At 38.9% G+C, this 23410-nt stretch overlaps 1 protein-coding gene across 1 annotated transcript; it reads left to right on the top strand.

The window, feature by feature from the left end:
* The first annotated feature begins 1200 nt into the window (after positions 1-1200).
* FGF8 (fibroblast growth factor 8) lies at positions 1201-19210 on the top strand. Its single transcript, XM_058188469.1, has 5 exons — positions 1201-1232; positions 1399-1435; positions 3443-3623; positions 13332-13438; positions 18923-19210. The coding sequence occupies exons 1-5, from the start codon at positions 1201-1203 to the stop codon at positions 19208-19210; spliced, it is 645 nt and encodes a 214-aa protein (XP_058044452.1).
* Positions 19211-23410: the final 4200 nt, after the last annotated feature.

The following is a 23410-nucleotide window of genomic DNA, read 5'->3' as shown; positions in this document are numbered from 1 at the left end:
TCTGTATGGCCTGGTCTCCCTCTTTGACTCATCTTCTCTCCCAAGCCTCTGGATTATTGCCCATTTCTCCAACCGGTCAAGCCAAGCAGATGCCCGGCCAGACTTGCCAGACGTTACACGTGCGTGCAAACTTGGAGCAGAAAGGAGCGCTCGAGATTTACCCGACCTGCGGTGCGCGCAGTCCTTTCAGCGGGAAATCCCAGCAGCTTCTAGACACAGAGCAACTTGAAAAGGGCCACCACCCTCAAACTCTTTCCGTGCCTTCTCATGACGGCTGCAGGTGTTACACCGGTAGGCAGAAATACTGCAAAGTAGGGGGACCCAAAGCGTGTCCGTAGCCTCGTCCTGCACCAAGGCCATTAACCGCGCACCCCAGAAACACGCGAGGCATTTGCAAGCAGCCTGTCCTTCGGCCAAGCTGCGGGGTGAGAGAAGTTGGGGGACGGGTGGGTGGAGGGAGAGTCCTTGGAAACCAGCGCATCTCGCCCAGCGGGATGCTTTCAAGCGCTGCTGGGCTGGTCCCGTCGAGGGGTGGATGGGGGAAGGTCTATGTTGGTGGGGGGGGAGAGGTGGGGAGGACGCGGGTGTAGGGACATCCCCGGACAGATGAGAAGGGGCTGGCACATTGGCGAGCAGCACACAAGAGGAGGGACCAGGGCCGAGTTGGTGCGTACTGCCCCTCGGGCGCTCCGAGAGTGGAACGCACACCCACCCGGCCGAGTGCCTGCCTCCCCTTCCGAGCTCTTCAGCCGCCAGCCTCGAAACGCCGGGCTCTCCTGCTCCTGGCGCGGAGCTGTCAGCCGAGCCTGTCCTCTCCGCTTGGCCCCGGAGTCTTCTGACAGCCAGCGCCGCAGCCTCGGGCGCGCCGAGCCGCCAGGGCGAAACTCCGGCTGATTCTCTGCCGCTCGGCTGCGGGACGCACCTCAAGGGATGGGCTGGGGGCGTCCAGGGAGTCCCTTGCCCTGACCAGGAGGTTGAGCCGCCCCGGCGGGAGACGGTCTGCGGGCAGAGCAGCGCCTGGCGAAAGGAAAACGACGCCCGCGGAGGAAAACCGAGAGCCTCCCCAAACGCCAAGCCCTGCTTCGGACTCCCGCCGGTTAACCTAAGCCAAAGCAAACCAAGAAAACCACCCGGGCCCGCAGCGCCTGCTTTTTCTGCGCCCGGAGCCCATCAAGTCCCCGCGTAAAAAAATCTCTCAGGATGAATCTCTTCTCTTCCATATTCAGCTATTTGTAAGTATTGAGTCTTGCCGCTTATGGACCGATTTCGGTTTCCCTTCCCCTCCCCGAAATAGTCTCCCTCGATTTTCCATCTTTATTTCTGCTCCATTTCAATGGCAAAATTCATCTCACCATCTACTTTGTTTTCCCCTCCACTCCCCCTTTTCCATTATTCTAGGCTACTGCACTTGTTTGCTTTCTGCTTGCAGGCACAGGTAAGGAATTGTTTTAATCCTTTCTAAATAGCTGCGATGTTTTTTTTATTATACGGATAGAGCCAAGATTTCTTTTTTCTCTCTTTACTTCCCCCTTTTTTTAAAAAACGATGTAATAAAAGGAGTCCCTATGATTAAGAGACTAACTAAGTGCAGGGAGTAGAGAATAAAATGCAAAATGTGGGAACGATTGAATTAAAGTAAGAATAGATGTACGCTGAACTCCCCAATTGTAAATGTTGAAGAATCCCAATAGGAAATTAGAGATAATCTATTTAAATCTTAGTAAACTGTTTTTCCATCCAATTTCCAGACTTAAATAAGAGCACATTTCTTCCATTATTATGATTTTTTAAAATTATACTTAAGAAATATACATTGATTATAGGAAAGACCTTATTCTTGCTTCCTAGAAATTAGAAACCTCATTAACATATGGAACAACACAGTCTGATACTCTGGAATTTATAACCCTTTTGGTGTAGCATTGATTGCAAGTCCAGAGAGTTAAAGCCAAATGCTTGCAGAAACACTCCTCTGTAAGAGAACAGGTGTAGGATTCTGAATGAAATTTGGAATGATTCCCTATAAAGCTGAGTAAACAAATTGAATTCAGTGGACCTGGGTGTAAAGGGAGTGCAGGGGCACCGTGTTGTAATATTTGGGGACATGAGATGGAAATCAAAGAGTATTATGGTTGGCCACATGGTCTACTCATTAGAGCAGGCAGAGCAATCCAGAGATGTTATGGAAAGAAATGCCAGTAGAAAACCCATGCATCCCTCTGTGTGTGCGTGCGCACACACGCACATGCAACACACACAAAGGATAAGAGAGATACATGATCAAGGGAAGATTTCTATAAAGTCTATCTTTCAGGAAGAGGTTGCTTCCCTGTATCTTTTGGACAACTTTAGTAGCTGATATGGGGCTGAAGGTGGGCGGGGAGGCAGTGAGGAGGGAGGCTTTTTTCATGCACTGCCACCCCATGAAGTTGAAAGGAACAAATCTCCTCAACATTTGCTCAGAATACGTCTTTATAAATGTCAGGGGCAAACTAAAACTTTCAGACTTAAAAGGGGAACTGGTGACATATTGGGGCTGGAAGAAGAGCGGCCTGAGAGAGGAGGGGAAACAGACACGGGGCTCCGTGGCAAAGCCCAACTGCATGGTTGCGGTTGGAGCTCAAATCGCCGCTGTTGCTGAACCTTCAGCTTACAGGATCACGATAACTTTGAATGCGGGCGGGTGGGTGGGGAAACCACGGCAAGCTTCTCTGTATGGAAGGGCCTCATAAATATTAGTGAGAGACAATTCTGAACTGCCTGGACTGCTGACACAACCGATCCCTGTTTAAGGGGATAAAATACAGCTATCCCCATCCCATCCCCACCCCCATCCACCAATCACTCTGGTCCAGGGCATGGAGCCACCGGAAAAAACTCTCAGCTGGACCAGTTGAAATAGCTGGAAAGCCAATATCAAAGCAATAGAAACGCATCCAGGAATTGAAAGCCTGATTTCCAGGCAAGTAGGATCCATTATATTCCATGTGATTGTATTTAGGCCAGTTCAGGATTTAGTGTGGATCTTGCATGATATGGTTGTGAATGACGGGGCAGGTTAATTTGTATTTTTGTTGCCTTGTTGAGTCTTCCTTGTTTTAAAATGTCACAAACAGGAATAAGAACCTAGTTTAAATCTCCATAAGTTTAGACACATCTCTGAAACCAAAGGAGAGCCATGTTAATATTTGATTCAGAGCCGGGCTCATCTTTATTTCCCCTCTCACATGCTTGTTTCCCAGTGATACATTCCTGGGAAGCCCAGTAAATTTTCTGCCACTGCTAGAATCCTGGCCTGTACTATATCAATGCATAAGTGTCTCAACTCTACACTGCACCAACTTGGTGCCCTCTCCAGATACACCAGGAGCACACCAAGATAGCCTTTCTCAGAGGAGTAGAGATTATAATGGTGTGTTGTATATTTTTTAATTTCCTAAAGGTAACTGTTCAGTCCCCACCTAATTTTACACAGCATGTGAGGGAGCAGAGCCTGGTGACCGACCAACTAAGCCGGAGACTCGTCCGGACCTATCAGCTATACAGTCGAACCAGCGGGAAGCATGTTCAAATCCTGGACAACAAGAAAATCAATGCTATGGCAGAAGATGGAGATGCTCATGGTAAGTCTGTCTGTGTGGGCAGGAGCATTGGGAGAGTGGGGGGTGGGAAGGGCATGCATGCAGCCCAGTAATTGATGATTTCCGTCCCCTTTGTTTGCCAGAAATCATTACAAGCATTTGGAATGCAGAAAGCTTCTGACGGAAGAATGTGGGGATCAATATTTGTAATAACAGTATAATGCTTTCCCTTTGCGGATTGAGTCGGAGCTTCTGTGGAGGAGATTGGGCTGGATTTTACACCTCATCACTGAGCACGGAAATGGTGGGATGAGTTGCAGATTTTAAGAATTAAAATCACGGGACTGTGGGAGAATAGGTGCCTTCTTGCAGTATGTTCCAGCCTAACAGTGCAGTGGAAATAAGGAAACTGTGAGCATATTGTGATGTTAACCCAGGGTTTTCTAGAATCGCAGGCAAAACTTGCCTTCAGCTAAGGAAAATAAGCTTTTAGGATGCACAAAATACTTTTCCCAAAGAAAAAAATATGTGAGAATAAAAGACTGGCTGTAAAGTTTTAAGTAAGACTTAGTTTTACAAATGATCAGTTTATGTTCAGTTCCTTAAAAAAAATCATAAGTCCATGTTCTCTTTTCTAACTTTAAATATACTTATGAAACACTGTGCAATATTAAATAAGATGCTCCATAATTGCATTGTCTTCAATTTGTGGTCTGTAATGCACATCCTAGTATTGAATCTCCATCTCGCTACAATTTATGTATGATGACTACAAATATTGACCTCTGTCATTAGCCACAATTTTCCCCTCTCACATCAAACTATTCTCTGAAAATCAGGCAGGCTTGCTTATATTTAAGCTGGCTGAAGATTTTATTAACATTTTTAGCAGGCACTGATAGTGAGGGCAAAGTTTGCATGTGTATACAATATACAACTTAGCTTTCAAGGAAATTGTCCCAGCCATAACTGGCTACAATATATCTACAATATAGTTTGATTCTAAATAAAGGGAAAAAATGTGCATCCCGTCTTTAAATATACCATTCTCTAAAAAGTTACTTAATGTTTAAATAACAGCATTATAACACACAGGAATGAATGATTTGAAAAAGAAAATATTTCTATTAAAACGGTTAAGCATTTGAAGCATAAGAAGCAAACTCAGCAGTGATTTAAAAAGAAAGAGAACACAAGCAGTTTTTCAGATGTAAGGTTTTAGGAGAATTGCAAGTCTGTAAATGTTAAAATAGAGGTTCAGGATTGTTCTATATGAATCTCTGGAGAGACCCCTATGTCTGGAAGAGCTATTAAAAGTCTTCTTACTTTCACCTTTTTAAACATTTCCTGAATACTTTCTCCTCTTCACAGTCCAGTTAGGGGATCAAGTGTGCCTCGCTGCATTTTTTCTGCATCTACGTAGCCTCTTTCCTTTCAAAGTTTGAGCATGAAACATAATTTTTACTGGGATAAATCTGTCACTGAAGGGAAAGAATAGAGTTGGAACTATTAAGCTTTCACTCCTTCACTAACAAAATCAACTTTTCACACCCTTCACGTCTTATGTTATACTTCAAGTTGCTTTGTTTTGCTTTTTAGTTTTTCTTTCTTTCTTTCTTTCTTTCTTTCTTTCTTTCTTTCTTTCTTTCTTTCTTTTTTCCTCAAAAATGTGATTTATTTCCACCAATGGCCATTTTCTCTGCTCTGACATTTTAATAGCTGATTTAAGGTCAGGTCCATTTTTCTTAGTTATCTGTCTTGATTGTCAATATCTGACTCAGTTTTCTAATTAGGAGTGAAGCCTATGGATCTTAAAGCTTGGTGTCCTTCTGTCTTGTATAGTAATCTGTAATCTGACTTTGAATCACTACATCATTATGAGAGGAAGTAGCATTAGAAATGAATGATAATTGTTGCATTTATTTTCAGCTGTGCCTTTTAGGAAATTTTGCAAGCTCAGAAATAAGAATAAAACATGCAACTTTTGTATGCCTTATTATTATTTTAGGATTGGAATGGGCATTTTGCTAGTTTGGCTTCTTGCAGGCAGGTTATCGTTTTCTCTCTGACATTTTCTGCTCTGCTTTCAGTCTGTATCTCTGTGCCAAAGCAATGCAGCTGAGTTTCTCAAGGCAGCAGCAATTCAATGTTAGAGGGTGAGTCCCTGAAGAGGCTCGTGTGGTAAAGCTGACCAACAGGCAATAAATCAGAAAAAGGCCTTTGAAAAGGTAGAAGAGGAAAAAAGCATGTGGTGTTCTGCCTGTGTTTGGGACTGCTTTTCTATGCCTTTCCACCAGTCAGCAGAGGAAGAGCATGAAAACTGATGCTCTTTAAATGTTAACTGCTCTCTTGATCGACCTCCCTTACTCGTGTCCCCCAAAGAGAGATAAATAAGGGAACCTTGTCTATGCAGTTCAATGAAAAGGAGTCAGGGGTCCAATTGTCCTTGGGCAAGGAGGAGGTTACAGATGTAAATATTTTATAGACAAAAAAAAAAGTAATAAAGTTAAAGGGCTCATAATAGGTTTGAAGAAGAAGTGATGTGATGCTGGAATTTAGCAGTTTTCAACCTGGGGATTATAGTTGGTGAAGTCGAAAGCCGGTGTGGAGAAGGCTACAGTACTGTAATCCATATACAGCTCAGCATTCACCCAGGGAAAAGAACTGGTCTTAATGCAGTTTCAGACAGCAAGAGGCTTTAAAAAGGATTCATCGTTTCCATCACCAATCTCTTTCCACTTATGATTGTATGACTGTAACTTTTTGTTGCTATCATTAAGGGTTAAATTGTACCCTATGACTATCATTAAGTGTTGTAAATGTTGTACCTTGATGAAGATATCTTTTCTTTTATGTACACTGAGACCATATGCACCAAAACAAATTCCTTGTGTGTCCAATCACAGTTAGCCAATAAAAAATTCTATTCTATTCTATTCTATTCTATTCTATTCTATTCTATTCTATTCTATTCTATTCTATTCTATTCGGTTTATGGAAAATTGGTGTCCATTTCAGTTGCTGAATTGGTGCCATGCAGAAAATGCCCTGTGCGCTTCTACTAGTAGCATCCATTTCCAATAAGAATATTAATTCAAAAAAATAAGTTTTATTTTGAAAGAAGTTTTCAAGGATTTTGAATAACAAAATCAGAAGGCTCTTGTAAAGGAAAAAAAAATGCTATTGAGAAATTTCAAGTTAGCTGTTTCTGCATTACTATTAAATATTACGTTATTGGACTTGTCTTACCATTAGGGGTAATATAATTCTTTTCTAGACAGACTTGATCTGACCCAGCAATAATTGTGGCTATGCTTTAATTAGAATAAGAGTAAAATAATGTATTTTTATTATAGAACAAACTATGTTTCTTCAGAAAAGCATATAGATCACTTGGACAGGGAAAGGTAAGACCATCCAGACCATAGATTGTTTGGAACCTTAAAGGGATTCCCTACCTGATCTGTTTTGTGCCTCATCCTAGTAGTGAAAAGGCTGTTTAAGATTTTAATAGTGGTATTTGGAATATTTTGGAGGAATTCATTGATGGCAAACCATCAATGTTCTTCTAATCTTATTGGAAAAACTGCTCCTTGTGCAAAGTAATAAGACCCTATAGTAGCCACCATCATTCCAAGAATGGGGTTTAATCCCAAAAAGAGATATGCCTATATTTAAAATATTTTCACACTGGTGACTTGTAGGATCTTCTTGAGTCACCCAGCCACCACATTATCTCTTTAGTGACTCCACAATAGGTGGATGTCTCTAGAAGATGTTACAAGTTCCTAAGGGAGATCTGGAGAAAATTCAGTTATAGCCCACAGACTTGGTTCTGTAAAAGACATGGTTTTCTTTGTGACTGGAATCACTTTTTCGCTTTGGCTGTTAGGAGTCACAGGATATGGCTATCAGGACATTGCATTGATTGTGCCAAAGGAGAATGGAATTCATCTCATTTTGGAGAGTCTGTACTTTTGAAGTAAAACGTTAAAGAAATAAAACAATATCTCATCAAATTGGACTTAATAAGCCAATCAGTTTATTTGGACTGTTATGTGGCATTTCTCAGATGAACATTGACATTGGAACTGTAGTGGGGGGGGGAGGAGTTCAAGAGTTCAATAAAAAGGAGCTACGGGTAAGTCATATGTTGTCCATTTCTGTGGCATAAAAATGCAAGGGGCAGATTTGGGATGAACTATAGATAGCTGTGAAATAACATATCCCAAAAAGTGTTATAACCAGCTTCTAGTAATAGCAAGCTTCCATTAATTAATTCAGGATACTCCTAAGGCCACCTAATGAGAAGGAAGGACTCACTGGACAAGAGCCTAAGGTTGGGAAAGATTGAGGGCAAAAGAAGAAAGGGACAACAGAGAATGAGGTGGCTGGATGGAGTCATTGAAGCAGTAGGCGTGAGCTTAAATAGACTCCAGAGGATGGTAGAGGACTGGAAGGCCTGGAGAAATGTTGTCCATGGGGTCACGATGGGTCGGACACGACTTCGCAACTAACAACAACAGCAAGATTATTGTGCCAGCCTTCACTTGATGATAACGGTATCTTGGCTTCCATTAGTTTATTTATTTAGCCCAGTAGAGGGGCAGTTTCTGGGCAACTCACATGGCAGGGCTTGTATGTAGACTTCGGAACAACTGATGCAGTAAATAACAAATTCTTGCATTGCAAACTGCAAGATGAAGAAAGTGAATAAAGAAGGTATAGAGTTTCCCTAGACACAGATGTTGTAGAGGTTGTTTCAGTATTAACATAGTAGCCTGGGCACTAAGATGATAATCCCATGAAATCTCTCCATCTTTCTTCTACCTGAGAAAAGAGAATAGGAAATGGTTTGTGCTAAGCTTGTTGCATGGCGTAGATTCAAAAAGGCAAGACAGAAATTATTTTTAAAAAGAGACTGAAAGAGCTAACTAACGCCTCCTTGAAATGTTTGTTGTTTATGTTTATGCTCTCTACATGGGGCTCCCCTTGAAGAGCATCCGGAGGCTCCAGTTTGTTCAGAATGCAGTTGCGAGGGTGATAGAGGGAGCCCCTCGTGGCTCCCATGTGACACCACTCCTGTGCAGGCTGCACTGGCTACCTGTGGCCTTTCGGGTGCGCTTCAAGGTTTTGGTTACTATCTTTAAAGCGCTCCATGGCATAGGGCCGGGTTACTTACGGGACCGTCTACTGCCACCGATTGCCTCCCACCGACCCATACGCTCTCACAGAGAGGGACTCCTTAGGATGCCATCCGTCAGGCAGTGCTGACTGCCGACACCCAGGGGAAGGGCCTTCTCTGTGGGGGCTCCCACCCTCTGGAATGAACTTCCCCCAGGACTCCGCCAACTTCCTGACCTTCGAACTTTCTGCCGTGAGCTTAAGACACATCTATTTATCTGCGCAGGACTGGCCTAGAGTTTTAATTTTTAAATTTAGCTTTTAAATGGGATTTTTTACTATTTTAATTATAATTTTAAATCTGGCCTAATTCAATAAGTTTTTTAAATATTGTTTTTTATCTTGTATTTATTCTTGTGTTTTTATCAGGCTGTAAACCGCCCTGAGTCCTTCGGGAGATAGGGCGGTATAAAAATTTGATTAATTAATTAATTAATTAAATAAATAAATAAATAAATAAATAAATAAATATGGAGAAGGCATATCATTAGGCTGAGCCTGACCATTAAAAAAAACAAGCCTTCCTTTGATTATTTATCAAATATGCACTCTTCCTTGTTGTAAAGGGATTTTTTTCCCCTCTGCTTCAGGCAAGCATATCACATCTTCAGAAGTCATAGAATAACTGATGTGATACTCAGTTTGATGTGGTAATTCATTGTTGCTAGGAAAACAAGGTATCCCTCCCAATCTAGCATTCTTTGGACATTCAAAATTCCTAGAAGTTACTCATAGTGGTTGGGAATTCTGGGAGCTGTGGTCCAAATGTATCTAATTGGGCAAAGACTTTTTCTTCTGTAAGCAGAACAATTGTGGTTGGAAAATGTGGCTGTCTATTATAATGATTGGTTAAAAAAGAACAGTTCCTCCCACTGTTCCCAAACATCATGATGGCGAGTGAGAGAGTATGGCTATGGATGATTTAACCTGTGTTAACAAGAGCAGCATAAATGTAAGATTATTTGAGAGAAGGCAGAGATTAATCCTCCAGGACTCATAAGTTCTTCCAAATGGCTATTAGAACTACAAAATTATGGATGATTCTGACATGGCAGCCAAGAGACTCTTTTTAAAAAAAAGTCATCCAGTGTTTACTATAATTTTGCAGTGCAGTTTTAATAATTTTATTCTTCCCCTCATACAGAAGTATGTCTTGTATTGGAAACTGATTTTAAAAAATGATGACTTTAAAAGATGGGAGTGAGGGAAAGATCATTAGGAGAATTAATAAACCAGAGTTAAAAAATTTGTGCAGTTTCTCTTATGCTCATATGTTTGCCCTTAATGTGTATTTTTATTCTTGTGCCACTGTTGGAAATAGTTTTTTTATATTGAAGACTTTAGCTGAATGTAGTATTTGGGGTAAAATGGTGAGGCTGGCCAAATTTTACACTGAGCTGGTATAATTCCAGCTGTTCTGCAAGTCCACCAGCTGGTTTTTCACTGTAGATATCCAGTCTAAAAAGTAAAATACAAAAAAGATGGGAGGGACAACAATGGGTATTATGGAAAGCATTGTGGCTTATCTCCATTGCTATTCCTCTCTTTTCCTAAAATTCATTATAGGTAAATAGTCTACTACTGCTTTGAAAGGACCTTGCAGATAACTATTCTGCGAAGGCTGAAGTGCCATAAAACCAATCATCTGGTTGGCTGACCATGTTTGTGTTTATATTTGCCCTAGTGTGATTAGCACAGTCTCAGTGAAGTAGGATTTGCATTAATGGGTGCAAAATCAGGATCAAGCGTGATATACAAAAGGTTTTTGTTTTTTTTACTGCAGCAACATTTTAGGTCCTTTTTGGTAGGCGATAGGTAACTTGCTCTCCAGATATTTGGATTGCAACTTCCTTTGATTTTAGTTGTCATGGCTATGGCAAGAGACATGGTCAAAGGCTACCTATACTGAAACTCTTGTTTAGCACTGTTGTTCCTGATTGTAGCTCTGTGGTACATCTTTTTGATTCCTAACATATCTTATGCCTTAAGTATGAATATGGCATATTCTAGCCTAAGCAAGCTGTAGTTTGTCACAATCTCATGCCCTCTGAACTCCTGTAGAGGATGGGTCATACCAAATGTGAATGAATACCTTCTGTGGACGCATCCCAACCCTTACTCATAATCCCTAGGAATACAAATTTGTAAGAATTATAGGGGAGAATATTTGGGAAGGATAGAAGTAGCAATATAGAACTTTTTATACCTATATATTACTAAATCTTTTGTTGTCGTGACCTTTACTGAATGAAATGGTGTATTGTGAGGCAACAATTTTTGAAGCAAGGTACCTCAAATGAACTAACTTACAGAATGCATCCAAAATCTGAGACCCATGACTTTGAGGGAATGAAATTTGGAAAAGTTGTAGCTGCTTCAGTGCTACTGGCTGTTACTGGGTTACTGCTGTGGTCATTTTCAATGTTCCATGACAATTTCCCAGTCAATCTCATAATTCCTTGCTCCCATGCTCACCCTCGCTCCCATGCTCACCAACAGCAGTCACTGACCTGCCTGCTAAAAAGGGAAAAGAAGGACAGGGGAGGGGAGGGAGTAGAGAAGGAAGGATTTCTGATGCTCTTGGTCATTCTGTTTCTCTGTTTAGGTGAGGAAATATCTCTGAAACCATGACCCAGTGGGTTGTCTATTTCATATGAAAAACAGGTCCTTGATAGAATGGGGTGGGGGAGGGTAAGAGAAATGATCAAATATGGACCATTAAATAAGAGTTGTTTTATCTGTACAAAATATGTTGAATTCCAATAACTAGTGTGAATATTATTATAAAGTTTTAGAATTTGCCCTTTGTCAGCAAAATCCCTTGTCTGCAATGACTCAAGTATTATCAGAAAAAAGAAGAGTGGGATGCAATTTAGAGATATATCATCTTTTTATTATCAGAAATGGCAAGTAAGAAGTCCAGTTCTTCATAGAAATTTTGGGCACCCTGAACCCTTAATAAAAGTTCCACATAGAATCCTTTATTTCTTTCAGACACAACAATATGACAGACTTGGAGTGCTGAGATAGTTCTTGGAGGACAGCTGGCTCCAAAACTTGAGGTTTATGCAAAAGCAAGAAGAAAGGACAAGCTATTGATCTGTAATTTGCATAGCAGCTCCATAAGTCAATCAATGCCCATTAAAAAACTGAGATTAAATCAATATACCCTCTCAACTCTCACAAAGATGAAATGCATTAAGGGGTCAGCTTTTCTATGCAAAATCAGCAACCATACAAGGAGAGAAGAAGGTGGAGAAGGGTCTTAAACTGTCTTCTGGTTCTTCATGGCCTACACAGAATAGAAATGCAATGAAGACAAGATAATTAAGGAAGAAATTCTAAATTATTTTTGCACAGAACATACTGTTATCTTTAGAATATACCATTATTTTTTTATTTATTGCTGATCTAGATTTTGTATTAACATCTGATTTTCTTGTCTCTCCATGCTTTGTGCTTTCATCATTTGTTCCAAACATCGCAAAGCATGTAGGCAATATTTTTTGTGTGTGTTCCCATGATGTTGCCTTCAACTTGTCTCCAGACTATGAGATAGACAGGCTTAATCTCCTCTTAGACATTCCAGTATTAACATAGTATTTTCCCTTTATTTCAACATTGTCCAAGGTCAGTATCAGGGCATACAAAATCTATAAGACTGTGTTAATGTTACCTTGGAAGGTAACTAGATGACTGCAGTAACTTGAAATAAAGAGTTGATGCAGAATAGGGACCTGCTATGGGGAGAGCTAATTTCATGGTGGTGTAGGTTAGTTTTCCAAATGAAGAATGGAAAAATAGTATTTCAATTCATAAAAGACTGTCCATCACAGATTCCTCCCCTTTCTTTTCTGTTTAGTTAAATTCTAAGAGTTCTACGTTTAAGAAGATATAAGCAATTTAGAATAGACACATTTTTGGCTTTCTTTATTCTAACTTTTGGACAAAAGGCTGCTGTTACAAAAATGAAATGAATTTTTCCCCCCTGTTGCTGAGTATATACAACAGGGACCAATGCAAGAATAATCTTGCGACACCTTAAAAATTAACCAAGTTATTATCACATAATTCTTCATGGATAAAAAATTCCCCAGTCTTTCAGTGACAAGTGGAAAAACATATTAGTGCTACTGGTATCATTCTTTCATTGACTCCTTACCATAGGGGAAAAAGTAATGTACAGCACAGCTCTTGGTTCCCTGTAAAACATATTCCTTTTTGTCTCTGCTTCAAACGGAGACCCTTAAATGAGATTTGGGTGTGGATGGAGTTTCAGCAGGCAAGTTACTCTGTGTATTGAAAAATAAATGTAAGCAATTTTACATCCATACTCCAGAGTTTTATTCCTTATCACAAGAAAAGCACACAATCCTGGGTCCCTTTTGGCTCTATTGTCATTGTACAGAATGCCCAATTACATGGACTATCACTACTTTTCATTGTACTGTAAGTCTTGCTACAACTGAAAAATGTCATTCTGTTTGGCATTTTTTTAAATCTCTGGGACTTGAATATGATGTTGATCTTATAAATTGACTTCTTCTGTTGCCTTATTCTTTCCAGCTAAGCTCATTGTGGAGACTGATACTTTTGGGAGCAGAGTAAGAATCAAGGGAGCAGAGACAGGCTTCTATATTTGCATGAACAAAAAAGGAAAGCTGATTGGCAAGGTAAGAAGACAGACAATAAACTTTTGGAAAGATTGTAAGAATATGGCTAAATTGGCTTCTGATGAGGCCGTGGACAGTAGGCTTATGCAAACATGAGGGTATGTGACTGAAGCTAGAAATTTGCTCATTTGCATACTTTCATTTGTTTTGGGAAATCTTCATGCAGCAAGTTTACCTTAACCTCAAGAATCCAGTTTTTAAAGCAGTCAGTTAAACACACTTTTAGAAGGAGGAGAAAAGAGAAGAGGCTTAAATTAGTACTAGGTAGGTGACTTTTTTGGATTGGAGGAATATTTGGATAGACGAAAATATGTAGTGGATTTCCTAACTAAATAGTTAGTATTGGGATATAAACTTGACTATTTACAAAATGTTTACACCATGGCAGATGTGATCACTCACAAAACACTTATTTCTATAATCCCAATAATTGTTTAGCATTTTGTTTCCCCTCTTGCTTCTCTTTACTATGCCATTGATTTTATTGGTTGTAAATAGTCAAGAAAAAATTACATCAGTTTTACACACAGTGTAAAATATAAGTGGATGGGAAGACACTGCACATGACCCTGCAACCATCTTATTGCACGATGAGATTTATCACAAACATGATACTTCAGGATTTTTTTTTCAATCACAGACTATTCGTTTTAAAAGATCAGCCATTTTAACCTTAAGTCTGTGCAGGCTTGTTGGAAACCAAAACTGTTTGTATTCTAGACAAAATTTGTGACCTTGACCCTTGTAGAAATCCAAATGAAATATCACTGGATTTGTGAAACATATTTTTGAGTCAACATATATGACGAGGGAAGGAGAACAGGGAGCTTTTTAAATTAAGAAGTACTCTGATGAATTTAAAATTAAAACATTGAAGGGGTGATACTTCTGCTAATTTTTGTACAAATTGCCCTTGAAAATTCTATAACTCAAAGGTCTTTTGTAAGAAGACCTTGAAAACGGTGGATTATCTTTTTTCTATAAAAGAAAATAATGCTTGGTGCTATAAAAATAGTGATTTGCAGAGTGTATTAGTTAGAAACTTAGAATTCGTTTCAGAGTCCCTATACCCACCCTGAAAGCTATTATGTTTAATGCCACCTTAAATCACAGTATTATGAAGCATTCTGTTTTTTAATTCTCCCCTTTTTCTATATTTATATGAAGTATTTGCATGCTGTTTATTCCACTAATGCTCCACCAAAATACAATTAAAACAAAAGTACTGTTGAAGACAGATCTTAAAATGTTATTAAAACATTAAATTAAACAGTTCAGAACAATCAGAATAACTTAAATATATTTAAGAAGAGTATCTACAAAAGACTTTGACAGCAGTCTAGTTAGGGGCAAGCTGAGTGGCACACCCAGATCTTTTCTTCAGGGTTTACAGTCTAGGTTGCCTGAGGCAGTTAGTTCAGTCTGCTTGATGGCAGGGCCAGTTCCTTCCGAATAAATCCTGAGGAGTTAGACACAACATCAGCATCCTGATCCATGGGGATTAAAGACGACACTGGGCATGACCATGCAGCCATCAGAAAAGGATTGAGGAAGGCCTTGGCCTCGGGGCTAGACCAAGCTATTTTACTGCCTGAAGTAGAAGAGCAAATACAGTCTTTCCCCAGAGAACATGGCGGTGGGGATGGGGGGAATGAACCCTGGCCAAGTTAGTTGGCACCTGAGGCAGAAAATCCACAGACTTCTCTCTTAGGTGTAAAAATAAAGTAGCAATTAAAAAAACAAGATTTTTCTTTTTTCTCATGAAAACTATGAAAAGGTTTTCCATGGATGAAACTACCTGCATGTACAGCCACCTTAAAGACAACAATTCCAGTCCTGGAGAGATATTCTAGGGAGGTTTAATATTTTCTCCTATTATGCTTTCCTAATCCAGATATCTTGCAGGTGGGAGAATTCAGTCTGATAGATTACATAAAGAAACAACTTAAACTTCTTTCCTTGGCATTGGGGATCTGCCTGTTTCCCCCCCTCCAAACCTTCACTTCCCCCTACCCCCAAAGGACTTTTTGATCAGAGATCTCCTGTTGCACCTTCTCAACCTTCTCAACTTTTGAGAATTCTAAAATTCCTAATCTCCATTATTTTTTGCATTAAGAAATAATGAACCAGTTGCTTTCATTTTCGCTGAATTTTGATTGAAAAATGAAAGTTCTGATAAAATCTTACTTTAATTTCTTCCCCAATTGTGACGTAAGTGGCATAGGAAATCTACAGAAAAGAATGGTATTGTTGTAGCTTATTAATTTTTTCAATGGAAATGCAATCTAAAAAAATTAATCAGGATCAGACCTGTTAATAGTTGAGATTGCCTTTGGCATACCAGGGTTTTAAACGAAAAAGGGTTCTTGAGTGGCTCAGACTGCTAAGACAGTCTGTTATTAACAGCAGCTGCTTGCAATTACTGCAGGTTCAAGCCCCACCAGGCCCAAGGTTGACTCAGCCTTCCATCCTTTATAAGGTAGGTAAAATGAGGACCCAGATTGTTGGGGGCAATAAGTTGACTTTGTATATAATATACAAATGGATGAAGACTATTGCTTGACATAGTGTAAGCCGCCCTGAGTCTTCAGAGAAGGGCGGGATATAAATGCAAATAAAAAAAAAAACCTAGGAAATTGAAAAGTATCTTTGAATGGGCAAATACTAAGGGTCAAAAAACCCTATATAGATGTCTCTGTATAATTGTACGGAGTTTACTTACTGTACTTTTTTTAAAAAAATGTGTGTGTGTGTGTGTGAATGTGTGTAGGGGAGATTTGGAACTGAATACAGTAACAATATCATTTATTAAGAACTACAGATGGCCCTTATTTAACTACTACTTGTCTAGCAACTCTTCAAACTTAGAGTGGTACTAAATGAGTAATAGTTATGATTGGTCCTCAAAGTTTCGACTGTCATAGTATCTCCGCAATCATGTGATTGCAATTGATAACTTCCCTGCTGGCATCTGATAAGCAAAGTCAGTGGTGAAGCCAGCAGGAAGTCACAAGTTGTGGTCCTGTCTTTGCTTAACAATGACCATTGTGGGACAATTGTGGGACAGCAGAAACTGCCAATGCTAAATGGTGCAGTCAAGTTATTCTTTCAACATATAACTATACTATTTGAGGATAGATTTTCTGGTCCCAATTAACATCCTTGGGAAAGGATTACTTGTAGAGATGTTTACATACTGTATCTGCACGTTCAACATAAAATAAAGATGTTGCCCTTGGTTTTGCATGTTTTCCTTTCTCTTTCCTGCTCTCTCTTTTAGAGCAGTCTTTGGTTCTATGTATTCCCTAATTTTTTATTTTAAAAATTGTGGGGAAGACATCTGAGGCTCTTGGAACAGAACCTTGAGGTAGGTTGCAAGCTAGGCATAGGTTACATGATATAGTTGAGGGAGATCAGGAAAAATATTTGCTAATATGCTGCAAAAGTTGTATTACATTAGCTGATGAAAAAGACTCAACTGTATAAAAGTGAAGTGCATCCCTAAGTATATTCCTAACTCCCATATAGATTCATTTCTTCCCATAGACTCCACTGCTACTCTTAGTAAAACATTCCACAACATTTCCAACATGTAGGAATGAGATGTAACTCAGCAGTGGTGCCTTGTGTTTGAAACACAAGATTTCAGGTTTAAGTTCTAGTCAAGCAAATAAGGCTCTAGCTTAAAAGTCTAGACTAACATTACCAGTAAGCAAAGACAGAACTAGAAGGATTAGGATCGTATCTGGTATAAATTGCTTGTCTTGTTCCTATTGAAATGGTCCTACATTAGAATATGGGACCCTTTATTTAAAAAATATATTGTTAGACTTCAAGATGCTTTGGTTGCTTAGCAAAGCTTCTGATGTCCTTCAACTTTCTATTCAAATAATAGCCCAGATTTAGATAAGTAGATATATGGTCTTCCATGATAATTCTTACTTCCTTTTCTACATGGTGTCTTTTAGAGGCCTCACTTTTGCTTTGCATGTGTCATCTCTTTATGGTTAGAAAGGATCAGCAACAGAGGAGTGCAGAATTGTGAATCTTGTGTTGAGATGTCCATCTTAGAGCCTAACTACCTCTGTCAATCAGGAACCACAACACCACTCAATCTACTATGGATATGCTATGGTGTATTCTGTCTTATGAATGAATCTGCATTCTTCTAGGTGCAATTATTCTTTGACATTTTAAGGGGAACATTTTATCTAAACCATACAGTAATTATACACACTCTAGATGTTTCTGCTTTCTTTTTGACAGAAAATGTATTATATGCGGAGGGCAAGAGATTCACAATCAGAGTGATTCCTTTTGGGCCCCCTCTGGATTTGCCAGTTGGTGTAAAGTGTTAGTGTTTGGTTTCCAAACACTCCTATTTAAATCTGTAATGAATGAGGCTGCATTCAAATGAAGTGACACTAATTAGTGGCATCCCAAGTCTGCCATGTTTGTAATAAGTGCTAAGGATACTTGGCACCCTCTGTGAGGTGCCATCTTCTGCAACACTTTAGAGTCTAAGTATTAAGACAGGGAAAGATCCACTCTATCTAGATACAGCTTTATTAACTAAAACATAATGAAAGGAAAGAGATATATACAAACTATAATTTATGAATGTATGTATATATAACAGAGTGAAGTAAGTGGAAAAAAATAGACATGACAAGGTCATATCAAATGCTTCTTTCAGTTTCTCTAACTTTACATTACTAGAAATATATGTTTGTTGAATAGAGAGCCAAATGAAAATTGCAGTGTTTGTGCTACTGAATATATCCAGAATTAAAATTCATAGTCTTATTGTTAACAGACTCTAAATTTCAATCCTAGTTTTTGTACAAAGTAGGAGAAAAAGTTTGAAAATAACAAGTAGTACAAGTATACAGCTTTGCAGGTTTTATAGCATCCAGTTGTTAAGGCATTTAACTGCACACATGGTGGTTGAAGGATAAACAGATATCATTATTCATAGAACTGTTGCTATTCTGATTATACACAGTGATTTTGTTAAGCAACAGTATGTAAAAATGTTTGTCTCTTTCTACTTAAATTAGAGCTTTGGGTAATAATAAAAGAAAACTTATTGTAGTTGTAGGGATAAAAGGATAGTCAAAATATGATAAAAACAAATAATTATAAGAGTGAATATATGAGTATTCTATATAATTTTTGTAAACTTAGTTACTGTATCAACCACTGCTATTTACAATAGACTCTCTGAATTTATGAAGAAAATATTTTTCTTCAGTCATAAAATTATTTCATATCACAATCATTCTGGCCTTTGGTTCTGTAAAGCTGCTTGGCATAATGGAGCATAGAAGGTTGGATATAAATGGAAACAGGAAACACCTAAAATGTGTTATTGGAATAGGCTTATCTTAAGTGTGGGGCTGATACCTGCCCAAAGAGGCTTTAAGGACAACAGAGATGGATAAGATGAAAGATGTCAAATTATTCATTGTTTTTCACTTGCAGAGCAATGGCAAAGGCAAGGATTGCGTCTTCACTGAGATTGTGCTGGAGAACAACTACACAGCATTACAAAATGCAAAATACGAAGGATGGTACATGGCCTTCACCAGGAAGGGACGTCCCCGCAAAGGCTCCAAGACTCGTCAGCATCAACGTGAGGTGCACTTCATGAAGCGGCTGCCCAAAGGCCACCAAACAACAGAGCCTCATAGACGCTTTGAATTTCTCAATTATCCTTTCAATCGAAGGAGCAAAAGGACTCGAAACTCCAGCCCAAAGCCATCACCCTGACCTGCCTCACCTTGTCCCACTCAGGACCACTTTCCTTTGCTGGAGGGCATTGTACAAAGACTCAGTTGATGGACAATAACTAGAGACTTACCTATGACGATGACTATAAAAAAGGATTGGAAGAAGAGGGGGAACAAAACTTGATTTAGTTGTTTATAATTGTTCTGTGTTTTTTAAAAAAAACAAAAGAGGCTCTATTTTTGTATTCCAACTTTAATGCTTTTTTTAAAGAAAAAGCAGTATAATGTTTAAATACTCATGGAAGGTTGCTCTTCACTTAGGAAGATTTTGAGTTCTTTGGGAGGGGGCATGCATTATGTTTTGTTAGATTGGTTTTTAACTTGGGGTAGGGATTGATAAGAGGTAGTTGATCTAGGCATAAGCATAGAACATGCCCTCTTCAATAAATCATACACTTGGGACCAAATTTCTACCTCAGATAAGATAAGCAACTTAAGAGGATGGAGTCCATCCCCAGTTCTTTGTACTAGGGGCTTATTTTGATGCGTTTGTGAAATGTCTCTGATACTTGCAGATGGTAATCTTCCTTGAAGTCAAATTTGTTTAAATAAGTGTTTTAGGTCCTACCCAGACAGGACATGTTCATCGTTTTCATTTTTGTGTAATAGAGAAGAGAGAATGAAAACATAGTGACTGCCCTTGCTCAAGGAGATGCTAAGGGCATTGGTTTGCTTTGTTCTTTCAATGCTAATCATTTTTCCAAAGTCTAAATTTAAAAAAAACATAGATTTTTTTTTGTATTTGTTGTCCTGTCAGTAAAGTGTCAATAAATTAAAAATGATATTTCACCAATATATTTCCATTTCTAAGGATATTCCATAAGATTAAATAAAATTCTCTAGTATACTAAGGCCATCAGAGTATTTTCAGTCCCTAGGTTATCCAAAGCAGGGCTCTCCAACCTTGGTAACTTTAAGACTTGTGGACTTCAACTCCCAGAATTCCTCAGCCAGCAAAACTAGGGGTTGAAGTTCACAAGTCTTAAAGTTGCCAAGGTTGGAGACCCTAAAGGACAAAAGAAGCCTTCTTTCCAGCAGCTTGGCAACTTTTAACCTCTGACCTAAAGTCAGTCCCTGAAGGTTTTTTGTTAGTGTTGCAATTTTGCCACTCTAGAATTTGCAATTTTATTTGTAAGCCAACTTCCCAAAAAAATACTTTGAGAAAAATTATCAACTGAATTGATTTGTGATTTTTTTTGGCTGCCATATTGTTAGAGCATATCAGTTGTTCTGAACCTGTAGCTACTGATGTGTAGGTATTTGTGTGTGTGTACTTCACATGAGGTTCAAGTGACATTTATGTCAGCTGGAAAACTATGTAGAAAGATTATGCTACCGTGTTTCCCGGAAAATAAGACCCTGTCTTATAATTTTTTGAACTCTGAAATAAGCGCTTGCTCTTATTGTCATGCGCTCAAAAGCCCGATTGGGCTTATTATCAGGGGATGTCTTATTTGGTGGGTGACAGAGTAGTTGTCACTGAATAGCTATTAGGTTTATAATCTACTAGGGTTATGTTTATGTTTTCATACAGTGCTCTAATTTGAAAATGGATTTTTAAAGCAATAATATAAGTTTATAAGTTTTTTAAAAATTCCCTTATACACTAATTTGATTAAAACTGTGGGCGAGCGAGATCATGCAGGAGAGATATACCAAGTCCAAAGGGCTTAATTTCTCACAAACCTTTCCTGATCAAGCAAGCTTTGCAACAATATTAGTGTTTTCCACCATTCTCCTGACTGTTTCATTCAGAATTTACCAAGGAACATTATTTGCCATTCTGTCTTGATTAGACTTCAAATCGATTACTATGTGAGATGCTGATGCTGTCTACTTCCTTTCTGTGCCCTGGTTTAGTTCTTTATCTGGACAAAACAGATTTTGATACAATGCTCAAATCTGCAGTGATATGGAAGGATATGTCCTGCCTAAACATGGATTTCAATAACTGAAACAGAATAGAAGGCTTCAATAACTCTGAGTAATGAGATTCTATGTCACAAATTTTAATCGAAAAGTGTATTTTCAAAGGTTCATTTAAAATAACACCTAGGGGAAAAAAGTATGTTAAAAAAGAGAATGAAAACTGTGAACAACCTTGCTGGAACAGCACATCTTTCTCTTCTTGCTCCTTGAGGGCTTAAAAAAGTTTACTGTATACAAACTGAAATATGAAATTGTTGGAAATATTTATTTAATATGTGCATTAAAATTTCTACTAGTACAAATGAACTTGATGTTTTGGCTGTGTGATTTACAGTAGGGACAAGGATCTCCTAGGAATGGAAGATGAGACTGGGGAGCAAATCTGCAACAACAGCATGTTGAGGAAAATAAGATTCTGGGCTCCCAATATTGGCTCTGAGGCATCATAGCAGCTTGGCTGCACTTTCTAAAGACATTCTAACTACGGTTTTCCACTCAGCTGGGGAGAATTTTAGTAACCCTTAAAATTTTTAGAAGAGTGGTAAGCATCAGTGCAGGAAAATTTCAAATGCTAACTTTCAATAATTGAGAATGGTTGGTTAATGATTTAAATTTACTTCAGTAAAATTTGATAACTTAATTTTGATTTTTCTTTTAATTTTTGGGTTAATTTCATAAATTATATTTAAAATGATATTATTTAATAGCTTGTATTACATGATTTAAACTGAAATGCTATATGTACTTGGAGATAAATTCCATTTAACTCAATAGGTTATTCCTATAAATAAGATTATTCTGTTAAAGAAGGTAAATATTCTTGTACCTTCTTTAACACTATTGGATACAGTCATCATGCATAATTAATTTACAGATTTCATTGTCAGTAAGAGACACACTTTGAAAGACTAGAAAAATAGTGGATAGCTCTATTAGCAGCATAGTTTTTATATATGGCAAAAAAGGGAATATGCTATGGTAATACCAGATACGAGTGGGATGTAAGTGAGAAAAGTTACTGTGTGAGAAGTCACCATAAGCTTCACAATCCCAATAAGAAACATTTTAGTCTAAAGGTGTTGATCTATGAGTCCTTGGAAGTCAAGCATTAAAACATAAACTGGTGATCTAGAAAGATTAAGCAGCAAGCAAATGTTGAAACTGAGGTAAAATAAGTGAAAACATATACAGTAGTAGGTTTAAAAGTTGCAGAAAAGTACTTGAGAAACTTTTAATTTAGGACTGTGTAACCCCCAGCGCGTGGGCTGGATGCATCATGTGCTGGCCACACCCATGCCCGGTTTAGCGAAGGGGAAAAAAGTCCCCGATACATCACGTGATACTGCTATGACAATGTGAGTTTGACACCCCTGTTCTAATTCAACACTTTCTCTTCCAGTGTTGTGACTCTGGCTCTTGAGCCTGTTCTCATGGAGGAGAGTGACTCGGAAAGTGAGGGAGAGGAGCCAGCAAGGCCTCCTTCGCCAGGACCCTCCTCGCTGGCACCGCCCCAAGTTCCAGCTGCAGGCCAGGAGGAGGAGCTGACAACACCTCAAGTGCCAGCTGCTGACGATCAATCCTGGATTGATCCAAGGCAGCGACGTAAAGATAATTGTGCGCAACAGAGGAAGAGGTGTTGCAGGCTCAGAGATTGCTGAGTCACTGAGCCACACCCCACAGGGTATAAAAATGGGTGGAGCTGCCATGTGGCCCTTGTGACAGACAAAAAAGCTACCAAGGGTGCACTGCAGCTCGGTTGTTGGAAGGTTAACAGACTTTGTCAGTGAGTTTTGGTAACGGATCTTGGATACGAGATAACGGACTCAGAACTTGGCAGGCCTTTGCACGGTCACTGCCAAGTATTTCCTCAATTGAAGAAAATCAGGTCTGTAGCAAATAAAAAGACTGGGAGACACCCCTCTTTATGTTTGCTCTGTGAAGTGGGGAGTGGGACATAACACCCAGTTGTCTTTCAATGTATAGTCTTCCTTTAAAATATTGCTACGGTATATCCGCTGAGATCAATGACCATCATTGCACTTAACTTAGAGATGAATATTTATCCCAGCTGAATGGATTCTGAACATGCAACAGGGATTGAATATAATTCATCTGGAGTGTTCTGGAGATACTTAATTTAGTTATTTATTTCAAAATTCTCTGTAGTATTTTCAACAGTGTATTTTGTTAACAATAAGGATCACTCTTGTTCACATGATCTCGTTTTCCAAAGTTAAACACAAGAAGTGCA

This window comes from Ahaetulla prasina, chromosome 6, assembly GCF_028640845.1.
Source record: "Ahaetulla prasina isolate Xishuangbanna chromosome 6, ASM2864084v1, whole genome shotgun sequence".
Classification (NCBI taxonomy): Eukaryota; Metazoa; Chordata; class Lepidosauria; order Squamata; family Colubridae; genus Ahaetulla; species Ahaetulla prasina.
This window is presented reverse-complemented; position numbering and strand designations above follow the sequence as displayed.